At 41.5% G+C, this 15,172-nt stretch overlaps 1 protein-coding gene across 1 annotated transcript in view; it reads left to right on the forward strand.

The window, feature by feature from the left end:
- Positions 1-2,216: 2,216 nt before the first annotated feature.
- dpysl2b (dihydropyrimidinase like 2b) overlaps positions 2,217-15,172 on the forward strand; it is a 29,381-nt gene continuing 16,425 nt past the window's right edge. The window contains exons 1-4 of the mRNA XM_060895523.1: positions 2,217-2,471; positions 13,054-13,142; positions 13,450-13,634; positions 14,628-14,792. Coding sequence (XP_060751506.1) covers positions 2,430-2,471; positions 13,054-13,142; positions 13,450-13,634; positions 14,628-14,792 — 481 coding nt within the window. The 5' untranslated portion in view covers positions 2,217-2,429. The remainder of the gene's footprint in view (positions 2,472-13,053; positions 13,143-13,449; positions 13,635-14,627; positions 14,793-15,172) is intronic.

Below are 15,172 nucleotides of genomic sequence, written 5' to 3' on the forward strand. Positions count from 1 at the left end.
ATTTGATGGCACTGCCTATTTTTGCCCAGGATAATGTCTGCAAACATCTTTTGTAGAACATCTTACTTCTTTGTTAGTGAAGGAATGACAATAACAATGACATCACTGCAGCGTTATTTTTATATTAATAGTCTTACAACTCTGCAGATACATCGATACTAGATAAGAGTCATTAAGGCTTAATGCTCGAGCTGTGAAGACGTCTCCGAGATCAGACTGGGGTGGCGCTGGTGTGTTTCAGGGGTGGCACTGGTGGTGTTTCAGAGGTGGCACTGGTAGTGTTTCAGGGTGGCACTGGTGTGTTTCAGGGTGGCACTGGTGGTGTTTCAGGGGTGGCACTGGTGTGTTTCAGGGGTAGCACTGGTAGTGTTTCAGGGGTGGCGCTGGTGTGTTTCAGGGGTGGCGCTGGTGTGTTTCGGGGTGGCACTGGTGGTGTTTCAGAGGTGGCACTGGTGTGTTTCAGGGTGGCACTGGTGGTGTTTCAGGGGTGGCACTGGTGTGTTTCAGGGGTAGCACTGGTAGTGTTTCAGGGGTGGCGCTGGTGTGTTTCAGGGGTGGCGCTGGTGTGTTTCGGGGTGGCACTGGTGGTGTTTCAGAGGTGGCACTGGTGTGTTTCAGGGTGGCACTGGTGGTGTTTCAGGGGTGGCACTGGTGTGTTTCAGGGGTAGCACTGGTAGTGTTTCAGGGGTGGCGCTGGTGTGTTTCAGGGTGGCACTGGTGGTGTTTCAGGGGTGGCACTGGTGGTGTTTCAGGGGTGGCACTGGTGTGTTTCAGGGGTAGCACTGGTAGTGTTTCAGGGGTGGCACTGGTGTGTTTCAGGGCTAGCACTGGTAGTGTTTCAGGAGTGGCACTGGTGTGTTTCAGGGGTGGCGCTGGTGTGTTTCAGGGGTAGCACTGGTAGTGTTTCAGGGGTGGCGCTGGTGTGTTTCAGGGGTGGCGCTGGTGTGTTTCAGGGTGGCACTGGTGGTGTTTCAGAGGTGGCACTGGTGTGTTTCAGGGTGGCACTGGTGTGTTTCAGGGGTAGCACTGGTAGTGTTTCAGGGGTGGCACTGGTGTGTTTCAGGGGTAGCACTGGTAGTGTTTCAGGGGTGGCACTGGTGTGTTTCAGGGGTGGCACTGGTAGTGTTTCAGGGGTGGCACTGGTGTGTTTCAGGGGTAGCACTGGTAGTGTTTCAGGGGTGGCACTGGTGTGTTTCAGGGGTGGCACTGGTAGTGTTTCAGTGGTGGCACTGGTGGTGTTTCAGGGATGGCACTGGTGTGTTTCAGGGGTGGCACTGGTGTGTTTCAGGGATGGCACCGGTGTGTTTCGGGGTGGCACTGGTGTGTTTCAGGGGTGGCACTATTGTGTTTCAGGGGTGGCACTGGTGTGTTTCAGGGGTGGCACTGGTAGTGTTTCAGGGGTGGCACTGGTGTGTTTCAGGGCTAGCACTGGTAGTGTTTCAGGAGTGGCACTGGTGTGTTTCAGGGGTGGCGCTGGTGTGTTTCAGGGGTAGCACTGGTAGTGTTTCAGGGGTGGCGCTGGTGTGTTTCAGGGGTGGCGCTGGTGTGTTTCAGGGTGGCACTGGTGGTGTTTCAGAGGTGGCACTGGTGTGTTTCAGGGGTAGCACTGGTAGTGTTTCAGGGGTGGCACTGGTGTGTTTCAGGGGTAGCACTGGTAGTGTTTCAGGGGTGGCACTGGTGTGTTTCAGGGGTGGCACTGGTAATGTTTCAGGGGTGGCACTGGTGTGTTTCAGGGGTAGCACTGGTAGTGTTTCAGGAGTGGCACTGGTGTGTTTCAGGGGTGGTACTGGTAGTGTTTCAGTGGTGGCACTGGTGGTGTTTCAGGGATGGCACTGGTGTGTTTTGGGGTGGCACTGGTGTGTTTCAGGGGTGGCACTGGTGTGTTTTGGGGTGGTACTGGTGTGTTTCAGGGGTGGCACTGGTGTGTTTCAGGGGTGGCACTGGTGTGTTTCAGGGGTGGCACTGGTGGTGTTTCATGGGTGGCACTGGTAGTGTTTCAGGGGTGGCAGCTAGGATCTTGTTTCACCCATGTGACCGCGGTGCAAATTTTCTGACCTGATTAACCCTGTTTCATTAAATCCGTGGCTCGCTTGGCATTCAGAGGCGTTTTTTGTCACGCTGGATGTTTTTTCTCCACCCATTTCTTGGACTCGAAGATGGGCGTGGCTAAACGTCTGTCCATTTGGAATGGAATAGGGCGGGGGCTTTACGCATGCGCGCTGTGCTCATTCTGTCTTTCTTGGCGCATCAGCGGAGAAAAGGAGAGCAGATATTTCTTTCTCTGCCTTTGATTTCTCTTTTAAGCTTCGGCTCGATCGTCTCTGACACCCGACCGCACAACAGGGCCTGTTTTCCTCTTCTTGAAAAAGCGTTCGTGCGTTTTTTTGACATTTTTTCAGCCATAACGGTTCATCCAGAAGAGGGTGAAGATGTCCGGATACCAGGGCAAGAAGAACATCCCTCGCATCACCGTGAGTTCATGGCAAAAATATTTGCTTCCTGTAGAAAGAAAAAAAAAAAAGCTTTGCATTACAGGACAGGAGACGAAATAAAATGTCCTAATCCACAGAAATGCGTTTTTAAATTCAGAAATATTTTAGCACCTTTTCTGTCCTGATGTTCCGTTTATAAAAACATCTATTTTAATAGAACACACAGCTATTTGCAAAACCTATTTGAAGAGCCGTGTTCTTATATCACACCTATTAGGTATTATCTTTATTATTTAATCCCAATGTTCAGCTGTCACTTTGATCTCATGCACCGGCTGCACAGAAGCTTTGCGTTCGTGAAAAAAAAGACTGAATTAAAATCGATTACATGATATTATTTATAACGAATCGATACTACTGCAATCTTAGTTTGCAGATTTGACCCAAACCAGTTAATGAAGCATGTCCGAGATCCTCTGGAGCTCTTTCGTTCCCTTTCTGCTCTTTTGTTCAAGGCTGCGGCTGGTTTACAGACTCCGGGTTGCCAGATTTAGATTCTTACTCACGTATTATTAGCAGCGTTTAACAGAATGCACTGAAATCAAGAATTTAGAGAAGAATTCAGGAGGATTTAGGTAGAGTATATTTATGATATGAGAAGAAATCTGGGAAGGTTTTGTAGGTGTGAACGTGCCGAAATCTGGCAACCCTGCGGCTGTCGCGGCGCTGTGTTTAATGTCGCATCCGCCCATCCGCAGCCAGAGCCAGCTGGGAGCGGTACAGGGTAGGATTGTGGAACAGGAAAAAAAGAGAAAAGCACAGGAAAGAGGGTCTTTTAATGTCGTTTAAATGGCGTAGTAATCGAGCTAAAGTGCAGTGCGCTGGATGACAGATATATTATTACTGTCGGGTTCCTTGTCTCTGGGAAGGACCCGGATCTGTTCTAGATACCTTTAAAAAAAAAAAAGATTTAACGCACATCCATATCGTTCTGGCTAAGATCTATTCATCACGGTCCCACCCTAGAAACGAGCATTCTTTAATGAACACATCGTATAGAGATGAAGAGTATGCTATGTCCTTAAGCGTAATGCCCATGCGCACGAAACAGGTGTTCATAAGCGCTCATAGACGATACACAGGACATATATAACCCAATATGACGGCACACATTTTGACTCAGCTGGTCGGTTTGTATCATTACAAAGGAAGCCATTTTTTTGTGGGCTTTAGAAGAGAAGGACGAAGGAAGGAAGGAAGGAAGGAAGGGAAGAAGGATGGGGGTCTTCGGGGACGTGAGACGGCCTCTTTGCACTATATGTGTCTGTTCTTGTCCTTTGTGTTACTCAACCCTGAGCCAGCAGCCATTATTGAGCGGAGGAGCATGCGCTCTCACGGCAGCGCACTCGTGTCCGAATGCCTTACGCACGACCTCAGAGCCTAAGGGATGAAGGGACGGCTGAAGAATGTGGAGAGGATGAGAAAAGCCAGAGAGAGAGATAGAGAGAGAGATTGGGGTGGTGGTGGTGGGGGTGGGGGTGGGTGTAAAATAAATAAATAAATAAATAAATGGGAGGGGATTGATTTTGTGCTGTGTGTGTGTGTGTGTGTGTGTGTGTGTGTGAGAGAGAGAGAGAGAGAGAGAGAGAGAGCCACACCCCTGTTCCTCCCGTCCATCAGTACCAGCTGCCTGCATACTGACAACACTGGACTCTTAATACAACCGCAATATTTACCCCAGAATCAATCCCACCGTGTTTTTAGGAACAAACGCAGACACACGGGATGCTGGCTATAAATTAGCACTCATTCACGCCATCTGTCCATCCACAACTTTACTAATAGTCTTTCTCATAAGATTGGACCTGAAGATAAAACCAAAGTTGGCTTTCGGACAGCATTCCTGCTCCACATGTGGAGTTGAGTAACCTGAAAATGTAACTGAAACAATGACCTCGTGTTGTTTACCTAGTTTTCTTCACAAGGCTAATCCTGATCACTCGTCACAAACACATCCGAGCAAAATACTGGCAAAAATCTGAGAGAAAAATAAATACACGCAAAAAAAAAAACAATTAAGTACACAATGCGTTTTTGTCTGATTTATTATTTGTTATATATCAAAGCAGACAGAAGTTAAAGCACATACAGATTTATTTATTTATTTATTTTATTTACACATCAATGATGCAACATTAATATTAATTATATTTAATATTTAGGAATCTGAATAGATACAACTTAATTTGTTATACATAGTTTAAATGTCAAAACAGATCATTGTATTTGTCATCGCTTAAAAAAACATTTTAACTGGTAAGAACTTTTTTTGTGTTTTATTTTTTAAAAAAGTGAAAGCAGATACAACAAATAATGTTAAAAACTATATTTATCTAGTATAAATATTTATAAGTCAAAGTACATCGCTGTGTTTAGCAGACAAAACATATCAATCAAAATAGATACGTGTTTTCAATTTTAATCATTATAAATAAATGAATAAATAAATAAATAAATAAGTAAATAAATAAATAAGGCAACGCAAAAATTCATTTGTATTAGTTGGAAGATTTCATTTAAATGTTTATTCCAAACAAATACAACTAAAGTTTTGTACATTTTTCTAGATGCCACGTAGATGAAACTTTATCTCTTTTTTTTGTTGTTAAATTAGAGGCAAGTTCATTTTTATGCACTGTCAATTTTATAAGTCAAAGTTGATCCAACTTATTTTTTGTTTTACATTGATTTTTAAAAGGTAATAAAAATTATAAGACAAAACTGAACTGCTAGACCACATTCTTATAGCCCATGTGGAGTCTGAAATGACCTTGTGTGTTTATCTTGTTTTTCTTAAGCGGCTAATCCTTATCACTCCTAAAAAACCCGCTCACACACCACGTTACCAAAGATCGAAACTGGCACACACGCACATGCACACGCACACACACACGCACACACACACACACACACACACACATGCAAGAGCTTCGTTGTTAACTTTAATTCTATCGTGAGGTCTTTTACTGGAAAGATCCACTGATTAGATTTTGCATGTGCTGTATTTCCTCTAATTTCCTCAGACTACATGAATGCTCAGGGGACGGGGGAGCAGAAGGTCTGGGTAATGGGGTGGGGCAGGGCAGTGGTGGTCAGCTGCTCTCTCTCTCTCTCTCTCTCTCTCTCTCTGTCTCTCTCTCTCTCTCTCTCTCTCTCACAAAACACACACACATACACACACACACACACTCAGCAGTATGACCTCCTAATTCTCATTAAAAATAAATGACGTCATTAGATCATCACCTGCCCGTCCATGTGCAGCTTCAGCCTTCTTGTTTTAGTGTGTGTGTTTGTGTGTTTGTGTGTGTGTGTGTGTGTGTGTGTTTGTGTGTGTTTCATCTTTTTATTCAGTTTTTAGCTTAAGAACTAAAACATTGTCGCACGTTGACGTGGTCTCTGTATCTGTCTAAGTTCATTAGACCTTTGTCTAAAGCTATATATATATAAAGCTATAAGCCCCATCAAGGTTTATATTCATTGTTTATATAACTATTATTTTATTAATATAAATCTTTTTTATAGGTACAAGCAGACATAAATCTTTAATATAAAATGTATTAAATAATATTAATAAAGGTCATTCTAATTTAAATAGTTTGTGGATTTTTACAGGCGTAATGTGATACACATATTTGTGTATTTTTTTACAGATTTTTTTAATAACAAAAAACTAATAATTAATGAATAAAAAAGAAGTAATATCATACAGAACAGCTACAACTATAATATAAAGAGTTTTGCTACTACTAATAATAATAATAACAAATAATAATTATTATAAATTCAAAAGCAGGTATGATTTTAATTAATTATATACATTTTTAGAATTAAATTTTTGAGATTAGATTATCCATTTTTTTAGAGGTTGTTTAGAGGTGAAAAAAATATTTTAGCATTTTTTTTTATTTTTTTACACAAAACAAAGCAGATATCGCTTGATTATTTTTTTAACAACTGAAAACACATAAATTCTTTAATCCATACACTGAAAAAAACAATATTTTATATCTTCATCGATTTTCTTTTTTTAATGTAAATACATATTTATTTATTTTTTCTATACACCGAGGTAGACACATATGCAATTTTTTTTTTAATAAATCAAAGCCATAAAGTAAAAAAAAAAGTTTCATATTTTTATCATCTGAATCAGACTCAACTTTCACATTTTTATAATGTTATTTTAAAGGTCAAAATAAACTTAAACCACAAAATCAATTAACTTAAAAAAATCAATTACAAAACGGATATTTCCAAAATTCAACACAATGAAATCAGATTTACAAATAAATAAACAAACAAACAAACAAACAAATCAAAATAAAACCCAAAGATTTCAGTCATTAGTCAAATGATCTGTGATCTTCCAAATAGTTTTTTTATTTATTTATTTACTATTAATGCTCACTATACAGTGTACATAAAGACATTGGAGAACCTCCATAGAGCTCAAGAGGGTTCATTAGACCCCTTTAAAAAAATGATAATAAAAACACTAATGAATATTCATGAGCATAATCACATAAAAGCTCCAATAAGTGTCCAATCGCTTTTAATCGTTTGTTGTTTTAATTTTTGCGATATTTTAATAACAAATCCGAGGCACAACTAAAGCAATATGTTTAATAAGTCCTAAATATTTTGCCAAAAATATTCTAGATTTAGATATAGCTTTATTTTCGCTCTTGGGTCTGTAGATGGTGTGAAAATCACCTCGGAGTTTAAACAGTAAAATTGGTTGTGACAGCTGAAAGCTCGGCTCATTCTTTGCCTTACTGTCCGGTTACTATGGCAACTACATTGTTGTCCCATAATGCACTGCATCTCGTTCTGCAGCCATCTCAGCTCTTTGGCAAACTCTCTCACACACACACATGCAGACACACACACACACACACGCACACACACACACACACACACACACACACACACACACACACACACACACACACACACACACACGTCTTCCAGGAATGCTGTTTCTCTCACCGGCTGCATTGTGTGTCAGGATTTCCCCCACTTACAGCCGCCACTCGTGTGGGTTTTGGGGCTATTTTTGTCTCCACAACGTAAAAGAGAGACATGAGAAATAGGAGGAAGTGAATTTTAGAGTTACTGCAAGCTTCCACAGCACGGGTTTTCCTTCAGGACGATCAGTTGTCAGGCTTCTCAGACTCTGTGAGAGTTCGATGAGGAACAGTTATTTCTTGGAAGGTTTTTGTACAGTGTTTAAACAAGGCTGTGTTTTTATTTGTGTGTTTGTTAACGTGTGGTGTGTGTTTGTTCCACCTTCAGTTGAGCTTGAGGACTTTGAATAAGTGTGACTGTTTTGGATTAAAGTGTTTTTTTGTTTTTGTTTTTTTGTTTTGTTTTGTTTTGTTTTGTTTTGTTTTGTTTTGTTTTGTTTTGTTTTGTTTTGGTTTGTTTTGGTTTGGTTTGTTTTGTTTTCTATTCTTTTGTTTTGTTTTGTTTTCTTTTCTTTTCTTTTATTTTGATGTGTTGTGTTTTGTTTTCTTTTGATGTGTTTTGTTTTCTTTTGATGTGTTTTGTTTTGTTTTGTTTTGACGTGTTTTGTTTTGTTTTGTTTGTTTAGGTCTTAGGTAGAGAAAATTGGTGGTGCTGCAGAACTGTGACATATTCTGGAGGTTTGGAAATCAAAAATAAAACAAAAGAAAAGAAAAAGACAACAAATAATTTTTGCAGTATTTGCTAATTTTTGTGATTTTTGACACACTTTTGCAATCTAAGCATTATTGCCTTTTTCTTCATTTAATTAACCTATTAGTCCAAATCTTTGTGCACCCCTGATTTTCACAACCATATATGATTTTAGCCCCAAACGTTTAGCTCTTTTACCTTTGGATAGTTGCTGGAGCATTTGTACCAGGTCTTTCTTCACTGGATCTACAAACCCGGTGACTCCACAAAGCCCCTGAGCTCCAGGAAGTCATGGTGTGCCGGTTAAGGTTGCAGTTGAAGAACTCAAGTGTCCTGACCTGCACAGAGCCCTGACTCGGACTTGGACTCGGACTCAGACTCTGACTCAACACCACTGAACACCTTTGGGATGGACCGGAACTGGTGTCTCCTCACCATCCCAACATCAGAGTCTGATCTCACTAATGTATGTGATGGTCATGTCTGGGTCCATATCAGTGTTTATAAAGAAACTGCAGTTCACCTTGCAGGCAGCAGAGGGCTCTACAGGTTACACACTGTTGCTTTAAAGCGTCTGTGATTTAAAGTGCATGTTTTTAGTGTCGACTGTCAAAGTACATCATGTTACCTCAGTCTGGCTCGGCGCTCGGCTGACGTTGCTGTGCTGGAACCCACACAGAGCCGGGTGTTCCCTGGGCCGGGCCGGACCAGACCAGACGCTGCTTTGTATGCTGTACGGTCTGCAGCGGTTTCTGGCGTCTCTTCATGACATCCGTCTTCATTTAAGTGCAGTCTTACTGTACGGAGATAAACTGTTCCGTATGGTGAGAACTCCGAGCTGTTCCCGTCTTCTGGGTGCCGCGTTATAACATGTTCTCATCGCTGAAGCATCTGTCGCTTAATTAATCTTCTAGAGCTGCTCCAACACAAACGGTGGCACTGAAGGACTGTGGGAAAGATTTTAATGTCCAAGAACAGAGAGAACTACAGAAATCCCTCCATCCGTAATGAGACTAGGTTTTAAAATTGAAATGTGGGGAAAAAAGATGACTAAACTCTGTCTATCCATTCTATCCACCTGTCTGTTTGTCTGTCTGCCTGTCTATCTATCTATCAGTCTGTCTGTTGCTCTATCTATCTATCTATCTATCTATCTATCTATCTATCTATCTATCTATCTATCTATCTGCTTCTCTCTCTGTCTCTCTGTGTATCTGTCTATCTGTCTGTCTCTCTCACTCGCTTTCTGTCTCTGTCTGCTTCTCTCTCTCTCTCTCTCTCTCTCTCTCTCTCTCTCTCTCTCTCTCTCTCTCTCTCTTTCGCTCTCACTCTCTCTATCTATCTTTTTCATCCATCTGTTTATCCACCCATCTAACGATCCCTCTATCCACCCAGCTCTCTATCAGGACGTGTAACTATCCACAAGCCTAGCGGAGGAAAAATGAAAGCATGAAAAACTAAATATATCACAATCAAAATGTCTCAAACGAAATTATATTAAAGTTAGAAATAATCGTATCTGTATCCAACGTTGTGAGATTTTACAGTGTAACGTTAACAGCGTAAATGTTTTACGGCTGATTTCACTCCGATAATCAGTCCTATTTTTTGGTGATTTGGAGTCTAGGATGGTTCCTAGTTTCTTGATGTTGGTTTGTGGTCTTGTTTTGCGAGCTGTATTAGGAGTTGCCCTTTTTCAGGACTGCACCATCATGCCGATGTTGGGGAGACGCCAGACACACTTTGGCCTGGGTTGCTAAGCTGCCATTGAGCATGCAGAGCGTCAGTCTTGGGGACAGAGACGCCTTTGTCTGTAAAACCACGCAGTGTCTTGTGACCAGAATAGATCCTGCTTTTTTTTCCATGGAGAAATGAGTGTCTTTTGGGATTGAGTGTGTAAAGAGCATGGTGTAGGAGTGGTAGCGTGTGTTTGTGTGTGTGTTTGTGTGTGTGTCTGGATCCTGGTCCATGGTTCACCTCTAACACTGACCTCTTTTTCATCCCTCGTCTCGTTCTGAACTTTTCTCAGGAACTTTTCTCCGTGACACACCATCGCTCCAAACATGTAACGCAAAACACTTAGCAATTCTGCCTCGCTAATCAGTAACATACCGGCGCTAATGTTATCCAGGATGTCTTATGTGTTCGGATTCTTTTGCTCGTCAGATCCTGCTTTAAATAAAGACTTCACACGGGAAATGCTAGAAGGCTTCACAGAGGTCCTTAATGAATGACGAGCATCGATAGACATCTTCTCAAAAACACAGGATATATGAATCTGGAACGATTCACTGACACCTCTGGAAGCCCCGCCCCCTTTCCCAATAGTTTTCCTGTTTGAAGAATGCGCTGATATTAAGTATATGATATCGATAAAATCAATAAACATTTTTAATAGCAATGTTCAGACATCGAAACCTCGTCATGTCTCAAACCACAGTGGTGTTAATATGAAGCTCGTATGAAAGAAGACACTCAGGACTTCTCACACTGAAAGAGTCATTTTAGATCAGACTCACAGACACAACATCATTCAGTTCTTTATACTGATTAAAAAAAGTCCCTGAAGTCAGTTTCTATTCTACTGGCAGAACAGCAAAACATTGTAGTGGTAAAAAGGCTTAATCCTGAACGAATCGTAGCCGATTCGGTTGCGTCGTCAAATACCGAATCGTTCTGAAATGAATCTAATTTGCATTCTTTGGTTTGGAAGCTCTTTGTTTACACTTGGAACAGTTTGAGTGAAAATATCAGCTGTGTGGAAAACCTTCACGGTTAGAATAGAGATTTCTAAAGCTACGTCATGTTTGTGGTTCCTGGTTGTTTAAGAGCTTCTGTGACTTTGGACATGCATGGATTTGGTAACTGAGAGGATTTTAGTGTGAAATTCGAAGATTTCCGAGAAATCGGCATGCACTCTCTCTCTCTCACTCACTCACTCACTCACTCACTCATTTTCTACCGCTTATCTGAACTACCTCGGGTCACGGGGAGCCTGGCATCAAGGCAGGATACACCCTGGACGGAGTGCCAACCCATCGCAGGGCACACACACACTCTCATTCACTCACGCAATCACACACCACGGACAATTTTCCAGAGATGCCAATCAACCTACCATGCATGTCTTTGGACCAGGGGAGGAAACCGGAGTACCCGGAGGAAACCCCCGAGGCACGGGGAGAACATGCAAACTCCACACACACAAGGTGGAGGCGGGAATCGAACCCCCAACCCTGGAGGTGTGAGGCGAACGTGCTAACCACTAAGCCACCGTGTCCCCTCGGCATGCACTCGTCCTTGTAAAAAAATATATAATATAAATACATATAAATATATAATATATATATATATATATATATATATATATATATATATATATATATATATATATATATATATATATATATATATATATATATATATTTATATATTTCCGGAACGAAAGCCAAATGAGATCCAGACTGAGGAAGAAGCAAGAAAATGCAAATATCTTGGTAGTTAACATCTGTACATGACGCTTAGTGACTCCCAGACGTTCACATCAACACTGTTATGCTAGGTTGCTTGTTTGTTAGTTAACAGAGCGCTAATGGTCCTACAGAAAATAAATTGGGTTACTGTAATAACAGATGATACAGATGCTACTTTTAAGAAACCAGGATTTGTATAAACAACGGTTCTTAAACGGTTCTTGGTCAGGGTGTAAACCTGTAACATTATACCTGTATAACCTGGAACATGGAGCCTTTCAGTTGCACAGAAGGTTCACTGTAGTGGGGAAAAAAGTTCTTTAGACCACAAAAAAAGTCCTTTATGCCGAAAGGTTCTTTCGGGGACCAAAAATACTTTTTCAAAATAGCATCACTGTAAAAAAAAACCTTTTAAGTGGTTCTTAATGGCACTGAAAGGTTCTTTAGGAACCAAAAATCGCTCGTCGGTGGCATCGCTGTGAACCATGTTTTTATACTGAAACAATTCTTTGTCAGGGTTTTTGATTCTATAGAGAACCTTTAACCTTTGCACAGAAGGTTTGTTGTGATGATATAATTTAAGGGTTCTTTAGTCTATTAAAGGGTTCTTTATGGTACCCAGAATAAACTGGTTCTTTTAAGAACCAGTTACTGAAAGTTTCTTTAGGGATCCAAAAATGGTTCTCTGTAAAATGTCTTCACTGTGAAAAACAGTTTTTTTGGGGTTCTTTATGGCATTAAAAGGTTCTTTGGGGAACAAAATGGTTCTTTAATGCCATCTTTGTGTTTATCCCGTTAGTTCTACTCTTACACGTGTACTTGAGAACCAAAGAACCAAAATGGTTTGGAATTTTTTAGAGCAACATTTTTCTTCCCTAAAGAACCTTTCGGTAAACGTTTCTTAAAATAAACACTTTTTTCTGTGGCATAAGAAGCTTTAGTCTAAAAGAATATTTTTCTGCTACAAAGAACCTTTTGTTGCAATGGAAACGGTCCATGGATGTTAACAGCTGTTCACAGAACCACACATCCTGACCAGGAACCATTTGAGAACCTTTATTTTTCATTGTCTTTATATGTGTGTTATCTCTGGGACTACAGATGTGCTTGACCACTTGTGAGCACATCTGGATGTTGGTGATGACTTCACTTCCCTTGTGGTTCTCAGCTGATGGTGCGCTCGGTGTTACAGCGATGTTACAGCGAACTAAAACGTTTTTAAAACGCTGTCGTTAAATTAGCGCTCAGAACCTCTGGGTTATATTTCAGCTCTTCGTTCCTTCTTTCGTTACTCTATTACACGAGTCACATCTTCCTCTTTCCACATTTATTCATTAATAATTCAGCGTTCGTGTCAGGTTTCTTTTCTCTCTCTTTTCCTCTGATGAAGCTGTGATTAATATTTATATGAACTCTTCTATTTCCAGAGTGAGCGCTTGTTAATTAAAGGAGCGAAGATCGTGAACGATGACCAGTCATTTTTCGCGGATATCTACATGGAGGATGGACTCATCAAGTAAGAGAGAGAGAGAGAGAGAGAGAGAGAGAGAGAGAGCATGAGAGTGAGTGAGTGTGTGTGTGTGTGTCAGAGACTGCAGAGATTGTAGTCTGATTGAAAAGCATTATACAAGCTTTTAAATGTTACAAATATGACACAATTTTCAAATATGACTTTCCTTTTCTTTTCCTTTCTTCCTTTCTTCCTTTCTTTCTTTCTTTCTTTCTTTCTTTCTTTCTTTCTTTCTTTCTTTCTTTCTTTCTTTCTTTCTTTTCTAACCGTCTTCTTTCTTTGTCTCTGTTCCTCTTCTCTTCCTGCTCTGTAGGCAGATCGGTGAGAACCTGATCGTCCCCGGCGGGGTGAAGACCATCGATGCTCATAACCGCATGGTGATGCCGGGAGGTATCGATGTCCACACTCGCTTCCAGATGCCCGACCGAGGCATGACGGCAGCCGACGACTTTAATCAGGGCACCAGGGCGGCAGTGGCAGGAGGAACCACCATGATCAGTGAGTCTCAGCAGGGAAACTCGTGTTGACTCATCACTCAGTCAGGCTGAAAAACAAAGGTGGGGTCTCCGATATTTGAGAAATGCTTCAGAAAACCGAGTCGGGACGACAAACTAAACAAAAATCAAAACAAACGTGTAGCCAATGAGCAGAAAGGGGCGGGGCTTGTCAATATGGGCGTAGAGAGTGTTCAGTGCGCGTGTGTGACATTAGCAGAAAGCGGTTTTAACATTGACATGGAGGATAAAAACAAAGAAAGAAAGCGAAGAAAGACTTACGATAAGGTAAGAAGTAGGACGTGTTAATATAGGATCAGCTTTCCAGCGCTGGAGAGAACTGAAGGAGCAGGAAGTTGGTCACATATTCACAGATTGGAGTTTCCTGAGTCAATAACTCCTGAGCTAAACGCTGTTACTACACAAATAACACCTCTTTTCTATCGTAGTAATGTAGAGACGCAGCTACAACCGTGTTTTGTGTAGTAACAGTGTTTAGCTCAGGAGTTATTGACTCAGGAAACTCCAATCTGTGAATATACGCACATGCGCACTGAACACTCTCTCTGCCCATATTGACAAGACCCGCCCCTTTCTGCTCATTGGCTACACGTTTGTTTCGATTTTTGTTTTGATTGGTGGCCTAATGCAGTTTTCAGAAGCATTTCTCAAATATCTGAGACCCCACCTTTAACACCACTGTAGACGTGACAAAGACGTACAATCTTAAACATGAACACAATAAAAACAACATTTTTTTGGTCTCTGAGATAAAGTTGAGGAAAATGTCGGAGATCAAGATAAAATTTCTAAACCCATGAAATGTGCCTTCTGACCTCTAGTGGTGTAGCGACTGGTGGAGAAATGTGACGCTGATGTGATACCTGGATGTGAGCTCACCTTCTGATGTTGAGATGTTGGTGTCTATGTAACGTTTTGGTAAATCATTCTGTGTTTAATAAAAGTCTCTGCCTTGTGTTTTTTTTTGTGTGACTAGTCGACCACGTGGTTCCTGAGCCCGGGACCAGCCTGATCGCGGCGTTCAATCAGTGGCGTCAGTGGGCCGACAGTAAGTCGTGCTGTGATTACTCGCTCCATGTCGACATCATCGAGTGGCACAAAGGCATCGCAGAGGAAATGGAGATGCTCGTCAAGGAACACGGTACGACAGGCAAACCTTTAACATCACAGTGTTTCTGTACACTTTACAACTCTATAGGACTGAACCAGTTATATCACTGTGTAATAAAATGTGTGATGGGATGATAGATGGAGTCTCAGGTCATGATGGGGTCTCAGACAGTCATAAGGGTCTCTCAAATATCATGATGGTCTCCTATGAGGACATGATGGTCTATCAGATGGTGATGATGGTCTCCTAGAAGGTCATGATGGTCTCTCAGATGGTCATGATGGTCTCCTAGAAGGTCATGATGGTCTCTCAGATGGTCATGATGGTCTCCTAGAAGGTCATGATGGTCTCTCAGATGGTCATGATGGTCTCCTGGAAGGTCATGATGGTCTCTCAGATGGTCATGATGG

The sequence above is a fragment of the Tachysurus vachellii genome, chromosome 20, assembly GCF_030014155.1.
Source record: "Tachysurus vachellii isolate PV-2020 chromosome 20, HZAU_Pvac_v1, whole genome shotgun sequence".
Lineage (NCBI taxonomy): Eukaryota > Metazoa > Chordata > Actinopteri > Siluriformes > Bagridae > Tachysurus > Tachysurus vachellii.